The sequence below is a fragment of the Leopardus geoffroyi genome, chromosome E2 (assembly GCF_018350155.1).
Source record: "Leopardus geoffroyi isolate Oge1 chromosome E2, O.geoffroyi_Oge1_pat1.0, whole genome shotgun sequence".
NCBI classification, from domain to species: domain Eukaryota; kingdom Metazoa; phylum Chordata; class Mammalia; order Carnivora; family Felidae; genus Leopardus; species Leopardus geoffroyi.
The window spans coordinates 42,714,630-42,737,511 of record NC_059335.1 but is presented as its reverse complement, the minus strand read 5'-3'; the positions used below and the strand labels follow the sequence as shown (position 1 = coordinate 42,737,511).

Below are 22,882 nucleotides of genomic sequence, written 5' to 3'. Positions count from 1 at the left end.
CCATAGTTTGAGCTCCATGGTTGAGAAAACATGGGTCAATATCTTTTCTCTAAATTCACTGGTATACTTTATCCCACTGGAATGGAGCAATATAGTAGTTTCTTACTTTTGTTTTTTGTGCCTTAACATGTTTTTTCCTTCTGGATTCTATTGGTACACTACAGGTGTTGAAAAGTATATTTAAAAAGTACATGATCGGGGTGCCTGGGTGGCGCAGTCGGTTAAGCGTCCGACTTCAGCCAGGTCACAATCTCGCGGTCCGTGAGTTCGAGCCCCGTGTCGGGCTCCGGGCTGATGGCTCGGAGCCTGGAGCCTGTTCCGATTCTGTGTCTCCCTCTCTCTCTGCCCCTCCCCCGTTCATGCTCTGTCTCTCTCTGTCCCAAAAATAAATAAACGTTGAAAAAAAAAAAAAAAAAAAAGTACATGATCTACGTATAAACATTTATAGATTTAAATCTGTGGGAAAGATACTGAATTTGCCACTGTTACTACTCTTGGGATACAGCCACACTCATTTGTTTACATATTGTCTATGGCTCCTTTTCCACTATAACAACTGACTTGAGCAGCTGCAATAGAGTCCATATGCTTGCAAAATTGAAAATATTTGATATGTGCCCTTTAACAGAAAAAAACTTCTAAAACAAATGTTAATAAAATATAAGTTTCCTGATAACTTGCATCAGTTCTACCAATTTTCCAGGTATATCTGAAAACACATCCCCCAAATGCTACAATAGCCATACAACATTTTTGTTATTATTGGTCATGTAACTGAAAACATATCAATGGCTTAAGTCCAAGAATAATGTGGACTTCAATCTGGTAAACAGTTACCATTAAATTAATTTAAGCAAACATACTTTTTTTTTTTTTTAACCTTTTTTAATCTTCATTTGTTTTTAAGAGAGAGACAGAGAGAGACAGCATGAGCAGGGGAGGAGCAGACAGAGAGGGAGACACAGAACCTGAAGCAGGCTCCAGGCTCTGAGCTGTCAGCATAGGGCTTGACGCGGGGCTCGAACTCACGAACTGCGAGATCACGACCTGAGCCGAAGTCAGACGCTTAACCGACTGAGCCACCCAGGCGCCCCAAAGCAAAAATACTTTCTAGTAGAGTTAACACCCATTTATTAGTTATTAAATACAGGAAGACTTGGGTAACTCTGAGATGTCCATTCTGAAGTTTAGCATCAAAGGTGAAGAAAAAGCTTTTTTTGGTTTCCATCTGTAGTCTCTGATCTACCATGTTAAACAAACATTAAAAAAGTGTTTTGGGGGTACCTGAGTGGCCCAGTCAGTTAAGTGCCTGACTCTTGATTTCAGCTCAGGTCATGATCACACAGTCCTGAGATTGAGCCTGACATCGGGCTCCACACTGAGTGTGGAGCCTGCTTGGGATTCTCTCTCTCCCCCTCTCTCTCTCTGCCCCTCCCCTGCTTGTGTTTTGTCTCTCTCAAAATAAATTAGCATTAAAAAAAGTGTTTTGAACAAGAAAAAAAATAACTTCTTCATTGAGTTACACTTACACACACAAAAACAGACCAAAAAAGCAATAATCCTACAATGACTTCCCAACTTCTTCCTTATATACAAGAATTACAAGATAGTAAAACTTGGATCATATGCTTGTAATCTTGCAAGCAAGCAAGCTAATACATAGGAAAGCAAATTACTTATTACTCATTCTAAAAATTCTGTAATCTATTTTCCCTCTCCTTTTCCAAAGACTAGTTGGTTCATCACCCGCAAAAAAATTAAACCTTATTTCATAAGATTAAAACAAAAAATTCTTCATTATACATACACAAAACCAGAAATCTTTTTCCTAATACAAACTAATACAAAGATCTTTGAATTACAATATGTATTATGTTTTGCAAATAAAGTGACAGGTTATGCTATTCATGACGACACTTAAAAAATTGAGCAAGTTGATAAAAACAGGTATGGAAACACACTGTAAAGGAAATCCAAAAAATACTGAGTATAAAATGAAGCCAAAAAAGATTTCTCTTTAAATATTTTATTTCAATAAGAGTCAACTTCTACATAAAAAGATGAACCAATCCGAGATATTATTCAATAAAATTTCACCAAAATGTCATACATTTAAACCAGAATTTAATAGAGCTCTCAGCTTACACATTTTACAGCTTCAAACTAAACTTCCACCATAAAAAATTTAAGGCATTGATTTATTTTCCCAGCTTTTCCTCAAAATAAAAACATTATTTCCAGGTTAAAGTTTTCACTGTTCTTATCAAAATTAAATTTGAAGTAATAACAGAAGTAGAAAGTTACCCATGAGGTATTTCTAAATATTATAACATTTTATGCCTTTTCCCATTTTTCTCTTCTTTTTATTTTTTTATAGCATGGTAGTCACCTAGGTTAGTAAAACAAAAAATTCCTGTTAACACTTTTAAAGGAATTAAGTTTTATATGTTACATGTAAGAAAGCACACTACTCATCTTTAAGGGCTAGAAGTTTCTATGATGAATATCATGTACATGAAATGAGTTATAAAATCACATAAAAAATTTGACAGCAATTTTTAAAATTGTACTACATTCTTATAACATGAAAACAAATCTAACCATATGCCTGTATAATCACACCTGTGATCTCTTCATTATACTGTAAATCTTCCGATAATCTCTAATACAACAATCCACAGTATTTCAAATTGCAAAGAAATGTTTCCTACCTTGCCTGCTTCTCTTTCTAAGTCCACATACTCCCGGCTAGGTGTCTGTCGTTGTTCTCCCTGCCAGCTGGCCGGAAAAAACTGGAGAGATAGATTGGTTCCTGTGGCCACAAAAGCCTTTTAGAAAAATCAATACAAACAGGATCAGGAGCAGGACATTACATAAATTATGCAGGCAGTCATTTATTTTTACATCAGTTTCTGTCTTAAGCCAGGCAGCACCGAGAATACTTAAAAGTAAAAAACACACACTCATCATTTTTCTTAAGTATTAAGTTACAAACATCTGATTCCATTTTGAGGACATTTGCCATTGGCTGCTTAAATATAAAATCAGACATGGAATCAATACTTTCTTTCAGGTCATTTTTTGCTGACGTTAGGATCTTGCATTGCTAATGTCTAACCAGAAGCCATCTCCTTGAATTTAAAAACTTCTATTTTTAAATGTGAAAAACACTGAAGATCTAAACATTTTGAATTTTAAAGCATACCACAATTTAAAGTTGTATAAATGGAGACATTTTAATTTCTCTTGATTTCCCTTGCTCAATGAAACACTATGCTTTAAAGCTCAGGTTAAAAATGCTCGCGACTGTCTCTTCGGATAAACAATACATTAGCATATGATGTGATGGAACTTCTCATCTGGCTACAACCTTAGGTGATTTAAAAAATATGCATTTTCTAAAATTTAATTTTAGGAGAACTGGATCTGACTATACAAACGAGTATTCATCTAATATTTATAATAAGATTTGGATGCATGGTTCAACATATGGAACAATCTAAAACCATTTCAATAAAGTATTCTGTGTAGCCCCTAAGCGATTTATATTTCCTCCAAGTAAAAAATGGAAATAACAGCGTCCCTCTTCCCAAGGGAAATTCAGAGAGAAAGAAATAAGTAAAAAACATTTCGAAAAAACAAACATTTTTAATCATCTAAATGTAAACTCTTCTTTCTTTGTTGAAACGAGAGAACGTTTTTGTTTTATTTTACTAATTAAAGTTCTACAACATACTTTGTGTTTCCCATCAAGGAGTCTTCACCTGAAAAAGCAAGGGGTTCACATCTGGGGTAATTTGTTTAAAGCCACTGGCTGAGTCAGCTACCTGCTAGTACCCCTGAGAATTTATAGCTTAGATTCTTTAGAGGTAAAAATTTATTCCCTATTTCTATTATTGGTACTTCAGGTACAACTGTCAACATAATTACTAAATCTCTACAGATATTTTTGATAGTATTTCCCTAATCATCTGGATACTCTTTCTTGTGGCAAATATTTTATGTGAATAGGGACTGAACAAACAACAATATTACAACATTAACCTTAAAATAAAAATCTTCCCCCATTAATAAAACCAAGTTTAAAAAAACAATCAAATGGAGTGAAATGAACCTAGGGTTCAAAAGAAAAGCAGACTCTAGAAGGCAAACTGCCTAGGCTGAAGTAAGTGACTTAGCTGTACCTCAGTTTCTCCAGTAATTAATATTTGTAAAATACTTACAATAGTACCAAGTAAATGCTATTTAAGTATTTACTAAATAACGTAAGAGAAATCATTTGGAACCGGATAAGAGAGCTAACTTTTTCAGCCTCAGATAATAAATTCTCAGAGTGGAGTGGTGGCAGGCAGATAAACGATGCAGCCCATGAATGAATGCCTTGTGTCCAAATCCCCAGGCGTGTTTCTTTAGTATTCACCTAGTAAACAAATCCTTCCACCCACAGTGTACCCCAAATCAGCTCAGTGCTAAGTAAAGACAGTCTACAGATCTTATTACCTCACCTCCTGTCTGAAGACCAACCTCAGAAGAGATTTCCTGCTTCATCACTTCATGCCCATTATCTCATCAAGATCCCTCTTTCAGAGAGAAGTGGTAAAAAACAGATCATTCTAGAATAGCATTTCACGAATTTATTTGACCACAGAACTCTTTTTTAATGGAATATCTATGCACACATAACTGGGAAAATTGGTTCAAAAACATAAAAATGCTACAATGTTATCACTGACTATATATAAGATTTCCAGGTTGTCCCAGCGATTATTTTACAGATTTCACAAATTATAAAATAACACCCCTTGTGTTGATCCAGCATACCTTTATCCTGCCATCATCAGGATTAAAAATATAATTTTTATTGCTGTTAGAGTAGTCACCATACCTGTCCTAAGTATTCTTCTCTTTTATTAATCATTGGCATTGAAGACTTCTCCAACACTCTTACCACAATAAGAACTTACCAGGAATAAATCAGACTTTACCCAACAGATTCTACCCCTCACCCATAATCATTTTTATTCATGCTATGATATGGAGTCTAATAAGTTTTATAGTTATAATCACATCTATCTAAATACAAAATAAATTCATTAACTTCAGTGACACACTAAGGAGACGTTCAAAATTAAAAGAATAAGAGGAAAGGGAAGGTTGGTAATAGTTTTGGAAACTATGCCTATATACTATACATAGCTGCTGTCAAAACACTGGCAAAATAATGCCTTTTCCACACCTACTTTCCACAACCAAATAAATAAAAGCCACAGCCTGTTCCTGAGTAAAAAAAATAAATTTTAGACATTATATTAGGTAACCTCTAAATTCAATTAATCAAGTACCTATGATACAAAAGGCATTATGCCAAGTACCTGTTTAGGGGGGAGTATATTAATGCATACACCACAGAATTAATGTGGTCTCCACCCTCTAGGAGGTAGGGACCTCATTACTTAAACGTGGAGAATACTGAATTAAGGGGGGGGGGGACTAAACAGAGGGGGAATGTGAAATTCCTTCCCAAATACAAATAGTTACATTATTCAATGAATTAAGACATGCATGCTACCTTAAGTGTACATCTTATACAGAATTCAACCTACCCTTTAACTTTTAATACTTGTCAGATATTAAGAACTTATTAAAATTTGCAGACCAGATATTTGGAAGAGAAGAAGGCCTAGAACGTTTGTCCGATTTATCCCTGGAAGAAATATATGGTAAATACAAGCAACTATTTATAATACTATAATACAGCAATTCAGATATACTGTGGGTTAAATTATACTCCCAATTCATAATTAAATACAGCAAAGTCTCTGATATGACAGAAAACACCGTAATAGCTATGCTTCACTAGGTTTCCAAAAAAAAACCCCTCAGCTCTAAAAAATCATGACAGTACTTTGTGCCTTATCTTTCACACTTACATCAATTAACTCCAGGAAATCCACTGGTTAGGTATACCATCCACCTTTTGTAAAAGGAAACCCAGACAAAGGATGATACAATCACCGGACCAACTAATGAATGATTCCTCTACTACTCAGTGCCAAAACCGAAAATATGTCTTAGGCATTTTAATCACATAATTATTATAACTACTCAAGAAACTTGGAAGTGGGCTAAAAGCTAGAGATTTTCTTTCATAACATTCACTAATGACCAAATATTCTAGAGCTCCTAATAAATTTAGCCAGTACCTTTCACATTACCCGTAACAGAATTCGAAAAAGCCTTCATTTTAAATAGCAAAATATTCATTTTAAATATTCTTTAAAAACAAAGTTGATTTAGGTGATGAAAAGGGTGAATTTCATGGCATGTGAATTGTATCTCAATAAAGTATATCATCTAAAGGAGAGGGGAGAAATTAATGTTTCAACATGTCTTCCTATTGTTAACCCAAATTCAAACTGCACCCTAGCTTCAAGTCTCTGCAAATGCAAATGGGTCCAGTTCAGAGTAGATAACTGGATTCCATTACACAGTATTTCAACTTTTTTACTTTTTTAATTAATTATCGATCTCTTTTTTTTAGCTTCTTCCTACTTACTCTTTGGCTTCTTCACTGCCTCCTCATTAGCACCTCCAATAGGACAACCCAAAAGATGAGACACTTGAAGGTTTGGTGGACACGAAGCACTAAATCTACCACCTAAAACATGGCCTCAAATCAACTGTGGGTTTCGCAAATCCATGCAATTCTTTGGGAACTCCAGCACTAAACAGGGTATGTGTCTCAGGTTTGAAGAAAGACAATGGTTTCTTTCTGATTCTCCCGAGGCTTAACATTCTAAGAAGATGGCTCATTCTTTAGGGCTTTTCCCCCTCTACTAAGACAATAGATAACTGGCATAAAGATTTATTCTAAGCTATAATGGGAGTGAAACAGCTTCACCTACAGATTTACCAACAAATCCCGCGTCTTAGAAACAAACTATCGTCCAGGAATCAGATCTTTGAATGAAGCCGAATTCTTTTTCCGAATGGGTGTTTTCTTCCGTACAAACACGCCAACCCCTTTATCAGTGTCACAGCCTGTACAATGAGCTTTCCTTGTACAGTTGGGCTCCGGTGTGAGTTCCACACGCGGCAAACTGTCGAGTCGTGCCTGGGAAACATAACCAACCCGCAGAGGGCCACAGGGAAGCGTCTCCCCGCGAGGACGCGGCCCGCCAGTGTCTGGTTTCTCATTTTGAATCCCGAGTAGGAAGTGAGACGGCGCCCGCTCAGTTCCGGGAGCCGCGGCGTCCGCGGCGCCGTCCGGAACCGGCCTGGGCCGCGGCGGCCCCCGCGCAACAAGTGACCCGCGCGCGCCTCGGTCCCCGCGCCCTGAGCCCCCCGTTCCCTTGCCCCGCCGACTTACGATTTCCGAGCGGCCGTCGCGACAGGCGTTCTGGAAGCGCGCCTGGCGCTCCTCGTGGGGCCGGTCCCTGAAGCCCGTGTACTTAATCTGCAAGGCAGAGACGACCCGAAATCAGGAGCCAAATCCGCGACCGCCGCCTGCGCGCCCGCCCGCCCCGCGCGGCGCAGATAAGGACAAGCAGAGTCTGCGGGCAGGCGGCTGCCCGGGCGAGATTGCCCCTCTGCGGGCGCGCCACCCAAACTTTCTCTGCCCGGGCCCACTCGGGGCGCGCCGCGGCCTCCGCGCCGCCTGTCTGCCTCACCTCGCATTCGCGGCTCAGCTTCCTGAAGAACTCCTCGTTCTCGAACTTGCTTCTCTGGTCAGGCACGACGCGCGGCATCTTCCCGCCCTGAGGCCGCGCCGGCCGGCCGGGCTCCGGACTTGCGCGGCACCCGCTGGCCGGCTCCGCGCTGACCGACTGACCGCCCACCCGCGGCGCCCTGACTCTCGCTTCCCTTTGTTTCAGGCGCCCGCCCGCGTGGGCTCCAGCTCCCGGGAGTCTGAGGTGCCGCCGCCCGCTCGAGCCCAGCCCACGCCGCCGCCGCCTTAGCCGTTGCCTACCGCCCGCGCCGACCCAGCACTCGCCGCCCCTGGCCGCCGCCGCCGCCACTTCCTCTCGCCGCCCACCTCGCAAGCCCGCCCGTCCGCCCCGCCCCGGTCGGCCCCACCCCTCCTCCTCGTGCGCCCGCCCGCCCCAAACTCCGGCAAACAAAACGCACCATTCACAACTCTGCGACCGGAGCCGCGCATGCGCCGCCCACCCGCTTGCGGGGCGGCTGGACTGCAGCGAGCCAGAGGTGCGGCCCTCTCACCCTTGCGGGCCCGCGGTTTCTTCTGTGTAGAACTGCTCTGCGGACATCTGCCCGGACCTTGGAGAGAGGGAGCCGCTCGCGCGGTTCCTTTCTGTCGACTGTATGAAACTTTGGGGCTTCTCAGCTGCTTGGAGTGACCCCAGATTGTCACCTGAACGTGAGTGAGGAAACTTGAGTCCTTGGGGACTTTGTGTCCGACAACCGACAGGGAGGGGTGTAGGCTGTGCCTATCAAAGATTAAAGGTGGAAACAAACCAGAGAATCTCGCTGAATCCGCATCATGGTGGAAAGGTCTGAGCTGGTGGGAGTCAGGCCTTAGCTGGGATTTCACTCCACTGCTTACACAAACCTTACACAAGCACTGGATGCTAAGCCTCAGTTTGCCTATTCGCAAAATGCAGACACTCACAAGCTCTCAGTGTTGGCATTGAGAGTCTTTATGTAGGTCTAACACATAATGAGCACCCAGTAAATTTAAGTTTCTAAAGAAGAAAAGTTGAATTATATAACCTAAGGCCAGTCCATATATTTACGCAAATGTGCAATCAAGCCCTAAAAAAGATTCACAAGTTATAGGCAAGTTATTTAGCCCAAGCTGGAGAGAGTCTTACATGGGATTTATGGCAGAGCCTGACTCAGAGTTGGTCCTCGATAAATTCTGATCCTTAAAATTCCAGCTAGTCAAAAATTCAGTACAGAGATGGTAAATACAGGGTGCCTGAGTGGCTCAGTCAGTTAAGCGTCTGACTCTTGATTTCTGCTCAGGTAATGATCTTAAAGTTGGTGAGTTTGGGCTTCAAGCTGTCAGCCTGGAACCTGCTTGGGATTCTCTCTCTCTCACTCTCTCTCTCAAAATAAATAAAGGAAAAAAAAGATGGCAAATAGGTGCCAACTCTGATTGATAGTAGCTGGCCATATTGCAAATTTAAAACTTGCAAGAATAAGTGTTGAGGGCAATTGGCAATGTAGACCTGAATGCAGGGTGGGCAGAATTTCCTAACCCTGTCTAGTTTAATCTCAGTTTTACAGATATGGAAGTGAGCTAGGGTAACCAACTGTCCAGCTTTTCCAGACACAATCCTGGTTTTAACAATGAAAGTTCCATGTCCTAGGAAACCACTCTGTCCCTGGCAAACAAGGATGGTAGGTCACCCTAACTGAGGTCCAGAGATTAATCAATTTCCCAAGGTCAGGAAGGGAGTTTTCAGTAGAGTGGAACCTGTAGGTTAGTGGTTTTAACAAACACACTTTCTGAATAGCAAACATAGAATCAACTCTTTCCAAGGGCATGCTTCCCTGGCCCACAGCAAACCTGTGTGAATATATGAGTGTGCACAAATAGAAAGGGTATAGATACAGATGGGCCTCCATCTATCTCAGATTCTTCCCTCAAGTCTCTTTCAGTTGCAAGTGACAAAAACCCAATTCAAGTAAACTTAAAGGTACAAAGGGACCGTTTTATTTTAAGTAAATAAATCAAAGAGAGGGATAGATAGTCTCTTTTTCTTTTCTGTTTCTCCATTTCTCGTCACTGTTTAACTTTCTCATTCTCTCTTCAATGCCATTCATTTCCTGGCAAAGGATGGGAGCAGCTACTTCTCCATTTCTAAGTCATATTTCTGGGAAGGACTTTGGCCCAGTCTGAGTCACATACTCTCCCCTCTACCAAATCACCATGTCCAGGCTGACATGATGACATTGGTCAGCTTATTACACAGGCTTTCCCATCAGGACTGTTAGAGGCCTGGAATGGGCAGCTTCAGATAGACCCTGATGAGTTGAAAGAAGGGAAGAGCAGTTTCTCTAAAAGGAAGGAGTGAAAGTGCATTGTGGGCCTACTGAGCAGTTTGTATCAGCTACAGCTGGCAAAAGATGCCATTTTTTAAAATGTTTATTGTTTTGAAAGGGAAAGAAAGAGAGATCTCAGGAGGGGCAGAGAGAGAGAGGGAGAGAGAGAACTCCAAGCGGGCTCCTCGCTGTCAGCGCAGAGGCTGACTCAGGGGCTTAATCTCACAAACCATGAGATCATGACCTGAGCTGAAATCAAGAGTCAGACGCTTAACCAACTGAGCCACCCAGGTGCCCCAAGGTTGCCATTTTTATTTTGCTGCCTAAAGGTTCTGGTGAAACTGGAGGGGGAGCTCCAAATCATCATAGGAAAAGTGTAGACAAAACCAGCCTTAAAACATCTGCATCTTATGTTGAGAGGTGGGTGAGGCAGCATCCACTCCAAGGCACCAAGGTAGAAGTAGAATTAAGCCACAAGAAACAGAAGCTTTCATCCATCTGCTGCCTCTGCTTTAAGTCTTTCCAGTCCAGCAAAGACCTTCGGACGCTAGGACAATGCAGCCATTGTCTAAATAAGAGGCAAACGATGACTTTGGTACCAGTCAACAGGACTTTCTGAAGGCCAGTGGTCAGGGGAGCGGAGTTTTGGGGGTCAGCCTCTACGGTAGGAAAAGAGTATATCCCATGTTGCACCATTCAGCGCCATCATAGTCATTTAGGTATACTTTAGTATAAAACTTTCCATTTCTGTCTCTAAAGAATGATCCATAAGGCAGCACTCTTACTCCACAATGGGTCCAGGTAGGGCTCATAGACCTACAGCTGATCTTGGCGGAGGGTGGGAGTACAGAGCAGGACAGAGTACACAAATTGTCAGCCTCATGGGGGTAGGGAGTGATGTCTTGAGGGAAAGGGATGAGAAAGCCTGCGAGGCAGATCCAGAACAGCAGCACCACAGACAGCCTTTGGCAACTCCAGGCCACAGGATAACCCACTCGGCATTGTCTGGCATCCAACCAGCCAGGACGCCTGGGAAACAAGCCGCAGGCTGAAGGAGGCCATCTCCTCGGCTGACCTCTGTATGCCTTTTTTTCTTGTGAAAAAAATTTTCACTCATGTAAAAAAGTTACATTAAAGGAAATTAATAAAGGCAAATTTCACCCATGTGAAATTTAGGTATGTTTAACTCTGTGTTTCTGTCCAGCTCGGTATGGATTGGTCCAGGCACTACCCCATGGAGATGTTTGCTAAGAACCACCTCTAATAGGATCCAACTGTGGACTGTGTGTATCTGTTCTTTGCCTAGAAACACCCTTCCCACTCCCCAAACCTAGCTGAATTCTTTCTGAAGCCCTGCTGCTTGGAGTCTTCCTTTCCTGAGGATTCAGCCAGCCTAGGGCCTCTTCTTCCCTGTCTTCCTGGAGCAGCTGCTCCTATAGGACTCCCTGACCAATCTTGAATGGGTGGACAGAAAATGCATAGTAACACTGAGCAGGGGATGGGAACCCTCAATTGTTCGACCCAACTGCGAAGCTGTGAGCTAGGTGTTTTTATGTCCCTTATCTCAAAGTTCATTCAGAGAACCACTTTCCAAGACAAGTCTTCTTGTCCCAATCTGACAGATGAAGAAATAGAAAGTCTGAAAATGTAAATAACTGACCACAGGACAATGACAAGACCTTGACCCATCAGAGATAACAAAATGGCATTGGGGTATATCATCTTCATTTACTCCTTACTATAATCCTGCAAGTTTGGTATTATTGACTCTATTCTACAGATGAAGAAAAACTGAGGCACGGGGGGGGAGGGGGGCAGAGGGGTGCTGGCAATCCCAGGTCTGTGCTCTTAACTATTCCAGCCTAAGGCATCTGCTGGTGAAGATGCCAAAAGCCCTGCTTGTCTCTCTAGCTGAACTGCCAGCTCATGCAGAGTTGCGGCCAAGGCCCTTCCTTCTCAAGCACCCTGCCATGCTCCCAAAGGGTCCCCAACAGGTAGAATGAAGGAATCCTATCATGGGCCTTATGGCAGAATCAGTTCCTTGCCCTTGATGGTTTTACATTCCTGCCCCTGAGCCCAATTGTTTGTCTTTCCTTGGCTTGGAAGGTCAAGGCCTAGACATCCTTTCTCCCTAAGTCCAGCAGAAAGTATGGCTTTATCTAGGTATGGTGTCAGCAGCTCCCCACATCTGCGTCTCCTCAAAGAGAGGGTGGGGTCTTCCCACGCCCCTGAGCCTCTAGTGTATTTTTTTCTAAGGAAACAGTTTCCCTTCAGTTACTAGGGAAATATTGTGCCATCTTGAAACAAATAGGATCTGGAGTCACAAATGAGACTTGATGGGGGTGAGAGAGAAGGGAAATTAATGGTTGGCACAGTTCCTAAAGCCCCAGCTCTACCTAGCTTCTAGTCTGGGGATGGAGATGTGCCTAAGTCTGGGGTGAGGGTGTCATCTGCCTAATTGAGGCAGTTTTCTGGGCCCTAAAGAATTTTTTTTTGAGATATAATTTAAGTACACCATAAAACTCACCCCTAGGTCCTTAAGAATTTCCCCTCCCAGGAGGTTCTTCCCCTTCTTAGCTCCCCTGCCACCCTCCCCCACCAGCTCAGCCATCCCACTAGGAGAGGAAAACTGAGAGGAGTAAGTTTCCCCAGAATAGCATTTCTTCAGTGTTGGGATCAATAAACCCGTTTGCTTAAAAGGAACCAGATGATTTCATCCTTATAATTACAAGTTTGACGTTTGCAAATCTTGCCCGGGCCTAAGGAGCCTCTTTGTCATGGGAGGCGGAGGGGTTTGTCTGGGTGCCTGAGGATGGGGACCGAGCCTTGTGTACTGGGAAGAGGGCCAGGCTGGGGTCAGGAGGCCTAGCTGACCAGTCTTGGAGGGCTGTTTGGGACTGCTCCCCTTCTCCTCCCCTGCTCTCCCAAGTTTCTGGCGGGTGATGGGAAACAGACGTGACTAGGGGACTAGAGAATGGCAGTGGTGAGCTCTAACCGCACCACCCCTCCCCCGAGCCCCTCCCTCAAGTCTCTCATTTGCCTATGGCAGAGAGGCAAGGACTGTCAGCCCAGCATTCATGACTCCCTTTCCTTTCCAATCCCATCTCTCATCATTTCTCCCTGTGGTATGTGGCAATCCAGCCATACTGACCTGTTACATTTCCCACATGCCTCAGTGCCTTTGCTCTTACTGTATATACCCTCTATCTAGCATGACTTCCTCCCCTTTCTCTGCTGCAATAACTCACATTTTTTCTTTGAATATAAGTTCAGGGGCCTTTGATTGTCCTCCATAGACCACTCCACAGTGTCCCTTACTCTATCATTTGGGCCATACGATGATGCATCCAGGAGATGGCCAGTACACCTAGGACATAGTAGCATCCTGGGAGGATTTGGCTCCCCACTAATTTGTGTTCGTTTTACTACTGTGAAGTCTTCATATGAGTGTCTTTTGCCTCACCCTTACATTTTTTTAATTATTTAAAACTCGTGCATATTTTTTGTAGAAAACTGAGGAAATATAGGAATATAGGAAAAGAAGATAGTCTTACCACCTCAAAACAATAATTTAATTATAATTTAATTATAATTAAATATACAGTAGGGTGCCTGGGTGGCTCAGTCAGTTAAGCGTCCGACTTCGGCTCAGGTCATGATCTCACGGTTCTCAAGTTCGAGCCCTGCATCGAGCCCTGTGCTGACAGCTCAGAGCCTGGAGCCTGCTTCAGATTCTGTGTCTCCCTCTCTCTCTGCCCATCCCCTGCTCATGTTCTGTCTGTCTGTCTCTCTCTCTCTCTCAAAAAAAAAAAAAAAAATTAAAAAAATTTTTTAATAATTAAACATGCATTTTTTTTTTAATTTTTTTTTCAACGTTTATTTATTTTTGGGACAGAGAGAGAGACAGAGCATGAACGGGGGAGGGGCAGAGAGAGAGGGAGACACAGAATCAGAAACAGGCTCCAGGCTCTGAGCCATCAGCCCAGAGCCTGACGCGGGGCTCGAACTCACGGACCGCGAGATCGTGACCTGGCTGAAGTCGGACGCTTAACCGACTGCGCCACCCAGGCGCCCCTAAACATGCATTTAAGTATATTTTCTTTGGCCTTTCTCCAGCTATGTTTCTTCACATAACTATGCTGGTTTTTTGTGTTTTTTTTTTAGTTATTTATTTTGAGAGCAAGACAGGGAGCGTGAACAGGGGAGGGGCAGAGAGAGAGGGAGAGAGAGAATCAGTGCGGAGCCCAACTCGAGCCTTGATCTCATGAGGAGATCAGGACCTGAACCCATATCAAGAGTCGGACACCTTGGGGCTCCTGGGTGGCTCAGTCGGTTGAGCTTCCAACTCCAGCTCAGGTCATGATCTCGCAGTCTGTGAGTTTGAGCCCTACGTCGGGCTCTGTGCTGACAGCTCAGAGCCTGGAGCCTGCTTCGGATTCTGTGTCTCCCTCTCTCTCTGACCCTCCTCCGTTCACGCTCTATCTCTCTCTATCTCAAAAATAAATAAACACTAAAAAAAAAAAAAAAAAAAAGAGTCAAACACATAACGAAACCGACTGAGCCACCCAGGTGCCCTGCACGTAGTTATGATGTTCTATGGTACAGTTTTGAATGGTCTTTATTACCTAACCTATTGCATGAGTATTTTCCCATGTAATTATATAAAACTAATGACATCCTGGCTGATCTCCTATTGTTGGGCATTTATTCAGGTTGTTTCCCATTATTTACTGTTATAAAATAGGCTTCTGTGAACATTGTGGTGCTTAAGGATTTTTCTTAATGTTTTTGATAGTGATTTTAGGGTCAATATCCAGAAGCAGAACCCCTATATCAAAAAGTATGGGTATTTTAAGATTCTTGATATTTGTTGCTAGTCAAATTTCTCTTTGGCACTGCCTCTTCTCTCTTCTTGAGTCTTAAAAATCCTTCCTCCCCCCATTTTTCTTCTCAGTGTCTCAGACACAGGAAATGCCAACCAAGAATAAACCAAGACCTGCAGATAGAGATCAATGGATCAATAAAGGAGGTTGAATAATTCAACATTCACTTCTGGCTCATTATTGACTCTTGAATCCAAATGCATCCTCTTTTACCTTCTCTCCTTTTTGCTCCATGTTGATGATGCCTTGATACCATGCACTGTTCTTGGGTTCTTTCCCAAATTTCCCAAGCTCTAAACCATCCTGACAGTCAGGGTTTCCCTGACTTGTCTTGCAAGAGGGCAGACAGAATTACTAGCCCACAGCCTCCTCATCAGACTGCCTTTCCTCTAGGAACACAAACGGAGCAATTAATAAAGCAGACTATAATTCTCTTCTTCTAGATGATACTTCTGAGTGAATAGGCAAGGAGCTCAGCTTCAGACTTTTCTAGCCCTGGTTAAACTCCGCTGTCTAGCTTGCTTCTTTCCCCGTTCTCAGCCAGGCAAATTCATGCTCTTTCACTAAACATGGGCTCAGAGGCCTCTGAGAACTGCTGGGAGAATGACTGCTCCACACCAATGCCTGACCTGGAGACCAGACCAAGCCTCCTCAAAGGTGCCCCACAGTTGGTAGCTTCCCTAGCCCACCTGATGCTAGGAAAGCTTGCTCCTTCTGCCCCAGGGGAGGTCCCAGGATGCCTTGAAGCTTAAGTAGTGTTGGTGATTGAGATGGACACAGATGAGCCACCTAGATCCCTCTTCACTGAAGGTCTGCTACCTAGCAGCTGGGATTGCTCTCACCCCTTTCTGGGGTTCCCTGAGCTGTAGAGAGCTACCTTCAAGTCTTCCTTTCTGGGCAGCTTACATCCAATGTCTGGAGATGGGAGAGGTGCCTGGGTGGCTCAGTCAGTTAAGTATCTGACTTGATTTCGGCTCAGGTCATGATCCCAGGGTCATGGGATCAAGTCCCTGGTGGGCCTCTGTGCTGACATTGTGGAGCCTGCTTGAGGTTCTCTCTCTCCCCCTCTCTCTGCCCCTTTCTTCCTCAAAATAAATAAACTTTAACAAACAAACAGCAACAACAAAAAAACAATGACTGGTGATAGGAGTATAAAGGCCCAGCAGAGCAATCCTGATGGGCCACATGAGCTCCAGGGCTCTCTGTGGAGTCACCTCAAGCTCTTGTTGGGCTGCAGTGTAGCTTGACTTCTCCCTCTACCCAATTCTGTTTTTTTCCTCTCCCATCAACACATTTTGGGTTTTTTAAATAAATAAATAAGTAATTAGTTAATTATTTTTGAGAGGGGAGGGGCAGAGGGAGAGGAAGAGAGAGAATTTTTTTTTTTTTTTAGTGTTTATTTATTTTGAGAGAGACCTAGAGAGTGTGCATGAATGAGAGTAAGTCGGAGAGGGGCAGAGAGGGAAAGAGAATTCCAAGCAGGCTCTACCCTGCCAGCACAGAGCCCGACGGGGGTTTTCGTGAGATCATGACCTGAGCCAACAGACTGAGTCAGCCAGGCTCCCGAGAGAGAGAATCTTAAGCAGGCGCCACGCCCAGCATGGAGACTGAACTCGGGGCTCGATCTCACGGACTATGAGATCTTGACCTCAGCCAAAATCAAGGATCAGATGCCTAACCAACTGAACCACCCAGGGGCCTTGCTAGCAATACATTTAATCCCAAGGGCACTTCTTTTTTTTTTTTTTTCAACGTTTATTTATTTTTGGGACAGAGAGAGACAGAGCATGAACGGGGGAGGGGCAGAGAGAGAGGGAGACACAGAATCCGAAACAGGCTCCAGGCTCTGAGCTGTCAGCACAGAGCCCGACGCAGGGCTCGAACTCACGGACCGTGAGAGTATGACCTGAGCCGAAGTCGGATGCTTAACCGACTGCGCCACCCAGGCGCCCCTCAAGGGCACCTCTTAATAAATACCTTGCAAGTGAAACTTTCTAGAGAACTTGATCTGTGACAGTGACTAAGAGTTATTTGAAAGAGAGCTTCACCTGGTACCATCTCCCTTAGTATACTTGGATCTGGCCTGACTTGGATTCTGGCCAATAAGATGCTGTGGAGAAGTCACTTTATAAAAGTGTCTTAAGGTCTTGTTAAGTTTTATTGATTGATTGGTTTTATTTTTAACTAATCTCTACACCCAATGAGGGGCTCAAACTTTTACCCCACTGACTGAGCCAGCTTGGTGCCCCTTTTTAAGTTTTATTTTTTTTCATTTTTTAAAAAATGCTTATTTATTGGGGCACCTGAGTGGCTTGGTTAAGCATCTGACTTTGGCTCAGGTCATGATCTCAGGGTTTGTGGGTTTGAGCCCTGCATCGGGCTCTGTGCTGTTTGGAGCCTGCTTGGGAATCTCTCTCCCTCTCTCTCTGCCCTTCCCCCACTCATGCTGTCTCATCTCTCTCTTTCTCAGAATAAATAAAGTTTAAAAATGTTTATTTATATTTTGAAAGAGAGAGAAGAGGGAGAAGTGGGGGAGGTGAGGCAGAGAGAGAGAGAGAGAGAGAGAGAGAGAGGATCTGAAGCAGGCTCTGAGCTGCCAGCCCAGAGCCCAATGCGGGGTTTGAATTCACGAACCATGAGATCATTACCTGAGCCAAAGTTGGACGCTTCACTGACTGAGCCATGCAGGTGCTTCCTTAAGTTTTCTTTTAAAAAGTCTTTTAAAAGTTGTTTGGAAGAGACATGAGCCACTTTGGGATGAGAATGGTTGTCTGGTATGACTTGAGATTTGTCATCCATCAAATATGGACACTATATAACATTTGCTTTAGTAAAAGTAATTTTCTAAACACTTTCTCATTGGACTCTCCCAAGTGTCTTCAAGGTAAGGAGGGAAGGAATTAATGTCCTATTTTGCAGCTCAGAAAATTGGGATTCAGAACAAGTGGCCATCTCATTTAAGAGCATATGGCTAGATAGACCCGGAGAGAAAGATTCCAGAAGAGCAAAGGTGTCCTGAAGTTGAAGAAATTCAGTCCCTTTATTCTTTGTTAGAGCAACCTGATGTTAGAGTATTTTAGTGACTTCTCTAAGATCCCAGAGCTAGGTGGTTCCTCAGTTTTTTGTTTTTGTTTTTTAATTAGAGAATGAGAGAGAGAGAGAGAGAGAGAGAGAGAGAGAGAGAGAGAGAGAGAGAGAGGGAATCTTAAGCAGACTCCATGCCAAGCACAGAGCCCAGCTTGGGTCTTGATCCCACAACCCTGGGATTGTGACCTGAGCCGAAATCAAGAGTCAGATGCTTAACCGATTGAGGCACCCAGGTGCCACCCTCAGTTTTTAAATCTATAAATTGAGGACAAAGACATCTACTTGTATCTGTCAGGACTGTTTTGGTTTCAAGTAATGGAAGCCCAATTAAAATTGGCTCACACAAAAAAGGGAAAGTATTAGCTCATTTAACTGAAAGCTCTGCATGTGTAAGTGACTTCAGGCATGGCTGGATCCAGGTATTCAAGCACTGACACCAGAAATCTGTCTGTCTGTCTATCTCTCTCAGTCTCTTGGTTCTGTTTTTCTGTTTTAGCTTCATTCACATGCTGACTTACCCTCCCCCACCCCTCAGTGGTGAGGACTGCCCTTTCCTGATACTCCCACAAAAATCTGGGGTTGACTTTAATAGGCCATGTTTAGGTTATCTGTTCATACCTGAACTGTGGACACTGAATTGCTGTCAACAGGGCAATATAGCAGGAAAAGGAATGGATGTATTGGACAGGCAAAAACACCAGATGGTACCTTGGTTAGTGTCTGGCACAAAGTTACAAGCTCTCAAAGAATGGTGGCTATGACAATCTTAAAGGTCCCATCTGGCTCTGAAATTCTAGGATTTTTACAACTCTGTACTTTGATACAAATCCAACTATAAATATTGGCAGTCAAGGGATGCCCTGGATAACAATTTGAGTTCATTCAAGGTCCAGTCAAAATACCATAAAATGAGCTGAAAAGGGGCCTGAAAATGAAAAGGAAGCTGGCAGAGCAAGGCTGGGAGTGCATGCTCTTCTATAGCAGAGGGTAACTGCCTCTGGCTGGCCTTCTTTTGTAGTGAGCCAGGGAAGGTGGCAATGACAGAATCAGTGTGTGGCCCTGGAAGGGATTCCCTGAGGTGCTGGGGGCTGCTACGTCAAAGGATTCTGCTTCTTTTAGCGTCCAATGACTGAGAAGGACCACCTCTGGTAGCCAAAGACAGCTTTGGATGGACTGAGGGGAGTCCACTGGCCTCCAAAGACTGCCCGATGTGGATGCTTTGGTTAGGTGGTGACCAAGCAATCGCCCAGTCAGAGCCTTCTCTGAGGCACGTGTGGTGTAAGCGCATGTACAGGTGGCAAGCCCAGAGGAGGCAGGGCTGGAACTCAGGTGCCAGCCTGGCTTTCATTCACCCTGTAAACCAAGTAAGTGGTGCCCCCTGGAGGTGCATGCTGCAATAGCTCTTTTGTCTACCATAACCTGGGCGATGTGGGAGGGAGGCCTATACCACCCAGCACAATGGGCTCCTGATTGTTTACCTGTTTCTCACGTTAGATTTCCATTACCAAGAGTTTTTTGAGTATGTTTACATCTTCACTTTTTGAAAAAATTATTCTTTTCCCAGATGTGCTGAGTATTGTAGATAAATGAGTCACCTAAAAGCCAGGCAGTCAGGATTTCTTCTGGCAGGGAGGATCAGCGAGGCCAAATGAATGTCTGAGGTCACACAGCAGAGGAAACAGTTGTATTAAAACTCAAGATCCCTGCCCACCAGTGGCCTTTTCTACCACTGAACTCCAGAATTCCATGTTTCAGAAGTAGCAAATTGATGGTAGTGCTCCTGGTGGTGCTCCTGAGAAGCCCAGCAACAAAACCAGAGTTTTAGAGTCTTGGATCTGGAGTCTCTGGAAGGCCCTGGAGGATATCAGTCCTTCCTCCAGGCCAGAAGAGCTGCTCCTTAGTTAAGAAACATGAATCAGCCACAGATGCCTCTGCCAGCTTTTGATGAATTTTTCTGCCACTGGTGCTAATTTCCTGAAAGGCTTTTCTTCCACATTCAGGCCCCCCTCAAAAGCGTTCTTACTCCCTAATGGTAGGAAATTCATAATGATCACCCAGTGGCTCCTTGTTGAGGTCACCATCATGCTCTTCACCAGTGTCTGTGGCTGAAAGAGCTGGTTGTGGATGAGTCCTAGACCACAGCTGGAGGGGCCTGGGGTTGGAGTAGTGTCCTACCGGGATTGTTCCCAGATGCACAGATGAGAACCAGGCCTAGAGAGGCAAGTGGCTTGCCTGAGGACACACACAGAAAAATAGGCCCAGACAGGAATATCCAGCTTCCAAATTCAGCCTAAAAGAGGCATGCTGAACTCTGCTCTGTGAGACCATCTGATCTTGAGTTCTTTCGGGGTTCAAATGGGTCTTCCTCCCCTTCCATTTTGCCCCACAGACCAATAGGCTCAAACCCAACTCCTTGCAGCCATGGAGTTACTGTGATTTTATGGAGTCAGTGGTAATAGGCTAAAGTCCTGTCTGGATTAGCTTTCCATGGAAGGAAGGGAGAGAAAAGGGGCTTCCCCAGCAACACTAGGCCTTGCTTGTGTCCCCATCCTGGACAGGACTCCCCCTTGGGACTTTTCCTGGATCCAGTAGGTAGGGCCTGAGGTCTCCCAGGCTCCTGGAGAGGAGTGATGAGTCCCCAGGCTGGGTTGGGTGGGGGAGCTCTCAGCCAGAGTGCCCCAGGGGCCATCTGGTAGGTAGAGGAAGGGAAGGGTCAGAGCTGGCCTGCTTTTGTCAAAAGCTCCTTGGAACAACAGGACATCTAGGAGTCTCTCTCAACTTCTACCTCCTCTTTCCTCATCTGTCACCAAGTCCTGTCCATCAGCTTTATGAACTTGCTTGCTCTCTTCCACGAAGGACTCACTGTCTAGTTTTGCATTGTCCTGCCCGGTGTCCCCACTTCTATTCTCTCTTCCTTCAGTTTGTCTGTACTTTGTAATCTTAGAGATCTTTCTGGAAGATAAGTCTAACCAGGACATGTCCCTCCCATGGCTCCCCAGTGCCTCAAGGTAGAGTCCATGCTCCCTCCCATGCTTATAGGGCTGGTGTTCCAGCTCTGGGCCCTGCTTCCCCTGCCTTTCTGCATGGGCCACACGTACACAGAGCTGCTAGGATGGAACAGGCTAATTCCAATCTCCAGGCCTTTGCTCCTGTTGTGCCTTCTAGCTGACGTAGCTTTCCCTCCCTCTCTGCCTCCAGACCTTCCACTCTTTCCTACTGGTCCTTTCACGTGCTCCTCCAGAAGACTTCTCTGACTCACCACCTCACCCACGTTAGGTCAGCATCTCCACCGTGCTCTCACAGCCTTTCCAGCTGACCCTTTCTATCATCCCCCTCCAAGGTCTCAGTGGCCAGGCAACGGGGATGAGAAACAAATCCATGCTTACTGCCATCTTCTGAGTACCCGGGTACTTCTCTTTTCCAGCCTGAACAGCCTCAGCACCGCCCTGGCTCTCTGTCCATTTGCCTGTCTGGGTGTGTGTCCACCTGCTTCTGTTTCTTCCCTCTACCCCTTGACTTTCTTGGCGGATTGTTCCACTGTCTCTTTCATCTGCTTCTGTTTCTCTCCTCATGCTTTAATTACTTCCACCTCATTTCATGAAGGACTCAAGGTGGTGTCTTTGTCACTGCATCCCTTCCTCCCTCAATCCCCATAACCCAATTTCTCGCAGGCACTTTCTCTCCACACAGTCAATGAATTTGGTATGTGGAAGGAGAGTTCAGAAGGAGAGTTCTGACTCCTTTAGAAGAGTGATATCCTTTCACTCACAGGAAATCTGGCCCTTCGGGGCACATAGCAGGTTGCCAGCCCCTTCCTACTAAGGCCAGACATGAGAGGGGTGGGGGCAGAGGGCACAGAGTAAAGGCCACCCTGAAACCCATGCCACTGTACCCAGTACTGGTCAGGGACCTCAGCACCTCTAACCCAGCCCCTTGTGGCACTGATGGGGGAAACAGAAGAATTGTGTGGCAGATCTCTTTGGTCAACCCCATTTGTGAAACTTCTTCCTGAACCCTCCCCCCAACTGCTTCCTCTCTTCTAGAAACTTCAGCCTCATGTAGTGTGTCTTGGGCATAGGCTTACCTTGTCCCTCAGGACAGGGCTCCAGTGTGTCCAGCTGGGCTGGGAAGGGGTCAGTTGGGGAAGGAGAAGCCTTGAAGTGGTGGCATCTGACCCCACTGCTCCTCTTCGAGCCCCTCTTTCCTTCACCTGATGCCTCTCTGGACCTCAGAGCTTCTACTAGCTTGGGGTTCTCTCTAGGCCCCTGGAGTATCTCTCCTGGCAGCCTGTGGGCTTCTGGAAGGCAGGATTGATACCTCTCGGGTCTCCCAAAACCCACAGGTGGCCAGTCAGGTTGTGTACCGCAGGGACCCAGGAGAGGAAGCCCATTGGTGATGAGCCTGTGGCCCTGCACTGCCCACCCAAACTCCTGCCCACCTTGCTGCCAGCGGGGCACCAGCCAGCGCAGGCCTCCACGGCCACCAGCAGGAAACTGCCCTGGGGGCGGCCAGCCCAGGCGGGGCTTTGTTTGGAGAGCGAGAAGCCGGGAGGACCATGAGACCGCAAGGGGCTTGGAAGAGCCCGCCCCTGCCCAGAGCGTTTGTGTCGCCTGCCTGAGACTGGGGCGGCTCGGCCTCACCGCGCCTCCTGCCGCCGGCCCGCCAGGCGACTACTGGCTGGCGCCTGGGCACAGGCGGTCAGGGGCGCAGGAGCCCTCACTGGGAGAGAGGCCCGGTTCCCCTCGCCCCCACCCCCAGCGGCTGCGAGTTTCAGCTCCCGGCGCCCTCGCGTCCGCCCGGGCTCTGGCACCGCGCCAGGCGACTGATCCTTCACTGCCTTTGGCGGGAGGCGGACGGCGCGTCCCCAGAGGCTCCCAGGCCGCTGGCGCTGTCTGCCGGGCAAG

At 45.3% G+C, this 22,882-nt stretch overlaps 1 protein-coding gene and 1 long non-coding RNA gene across 4 annotated transcripts in view; one reads left to right on the top strand and one right to left on the bottom strand.

The window, feature by feature from the left end:
* Nucleotides 1-8,059, bottom strand: part of CBFB (core-binding factor subunit beta) — a 55,875-nt gene extending 47,816 nt beyond the window's left edge. For both annotated transcript variants that reach the window (XM_045443140.1, XM_045443139.1), the window contains exons 1-3: nt 7,671-8,059; nt 7,370-7,456; nt 2,712-2,828 (exon numbers count right to left, since the gene is read on the bottom strand). In XM_045443140.1, coding sequence (XP_045299096.1) covers nt 2,712-2,828; nt 7,370-7,456; nt 7,671-7,748 — 282 coding nt within the window. In that variant the 5' untranslated portion in view covers nt 7,749-8,059. The remainder of the gene's footprint in view (nt 1-2,711; nt 2,829-7,369; nt 7,457-7,670) is intronic.
* Nucleotides 8,060-8,075: 16 nt separating this feature from the next.
* LOC123579310 overlaps nt 8,076-22,882 on the top strand; it is a 43,326-nt gene continuing 28,519 nt past the window's right edge. Inside the window, exon 1 of one of the 2 annotated variants that reach the window (XR_006702721.1) lies at nt 8,076-8,377. This is a non-coding gene — a long non-coding RNA (uncharacterized LOC123579310). The remainder of the gene's footprint in view (nt 8,378-22,882) is intronic. The other variant, XR_006702720.1, reaches the window with a different exon arrangement.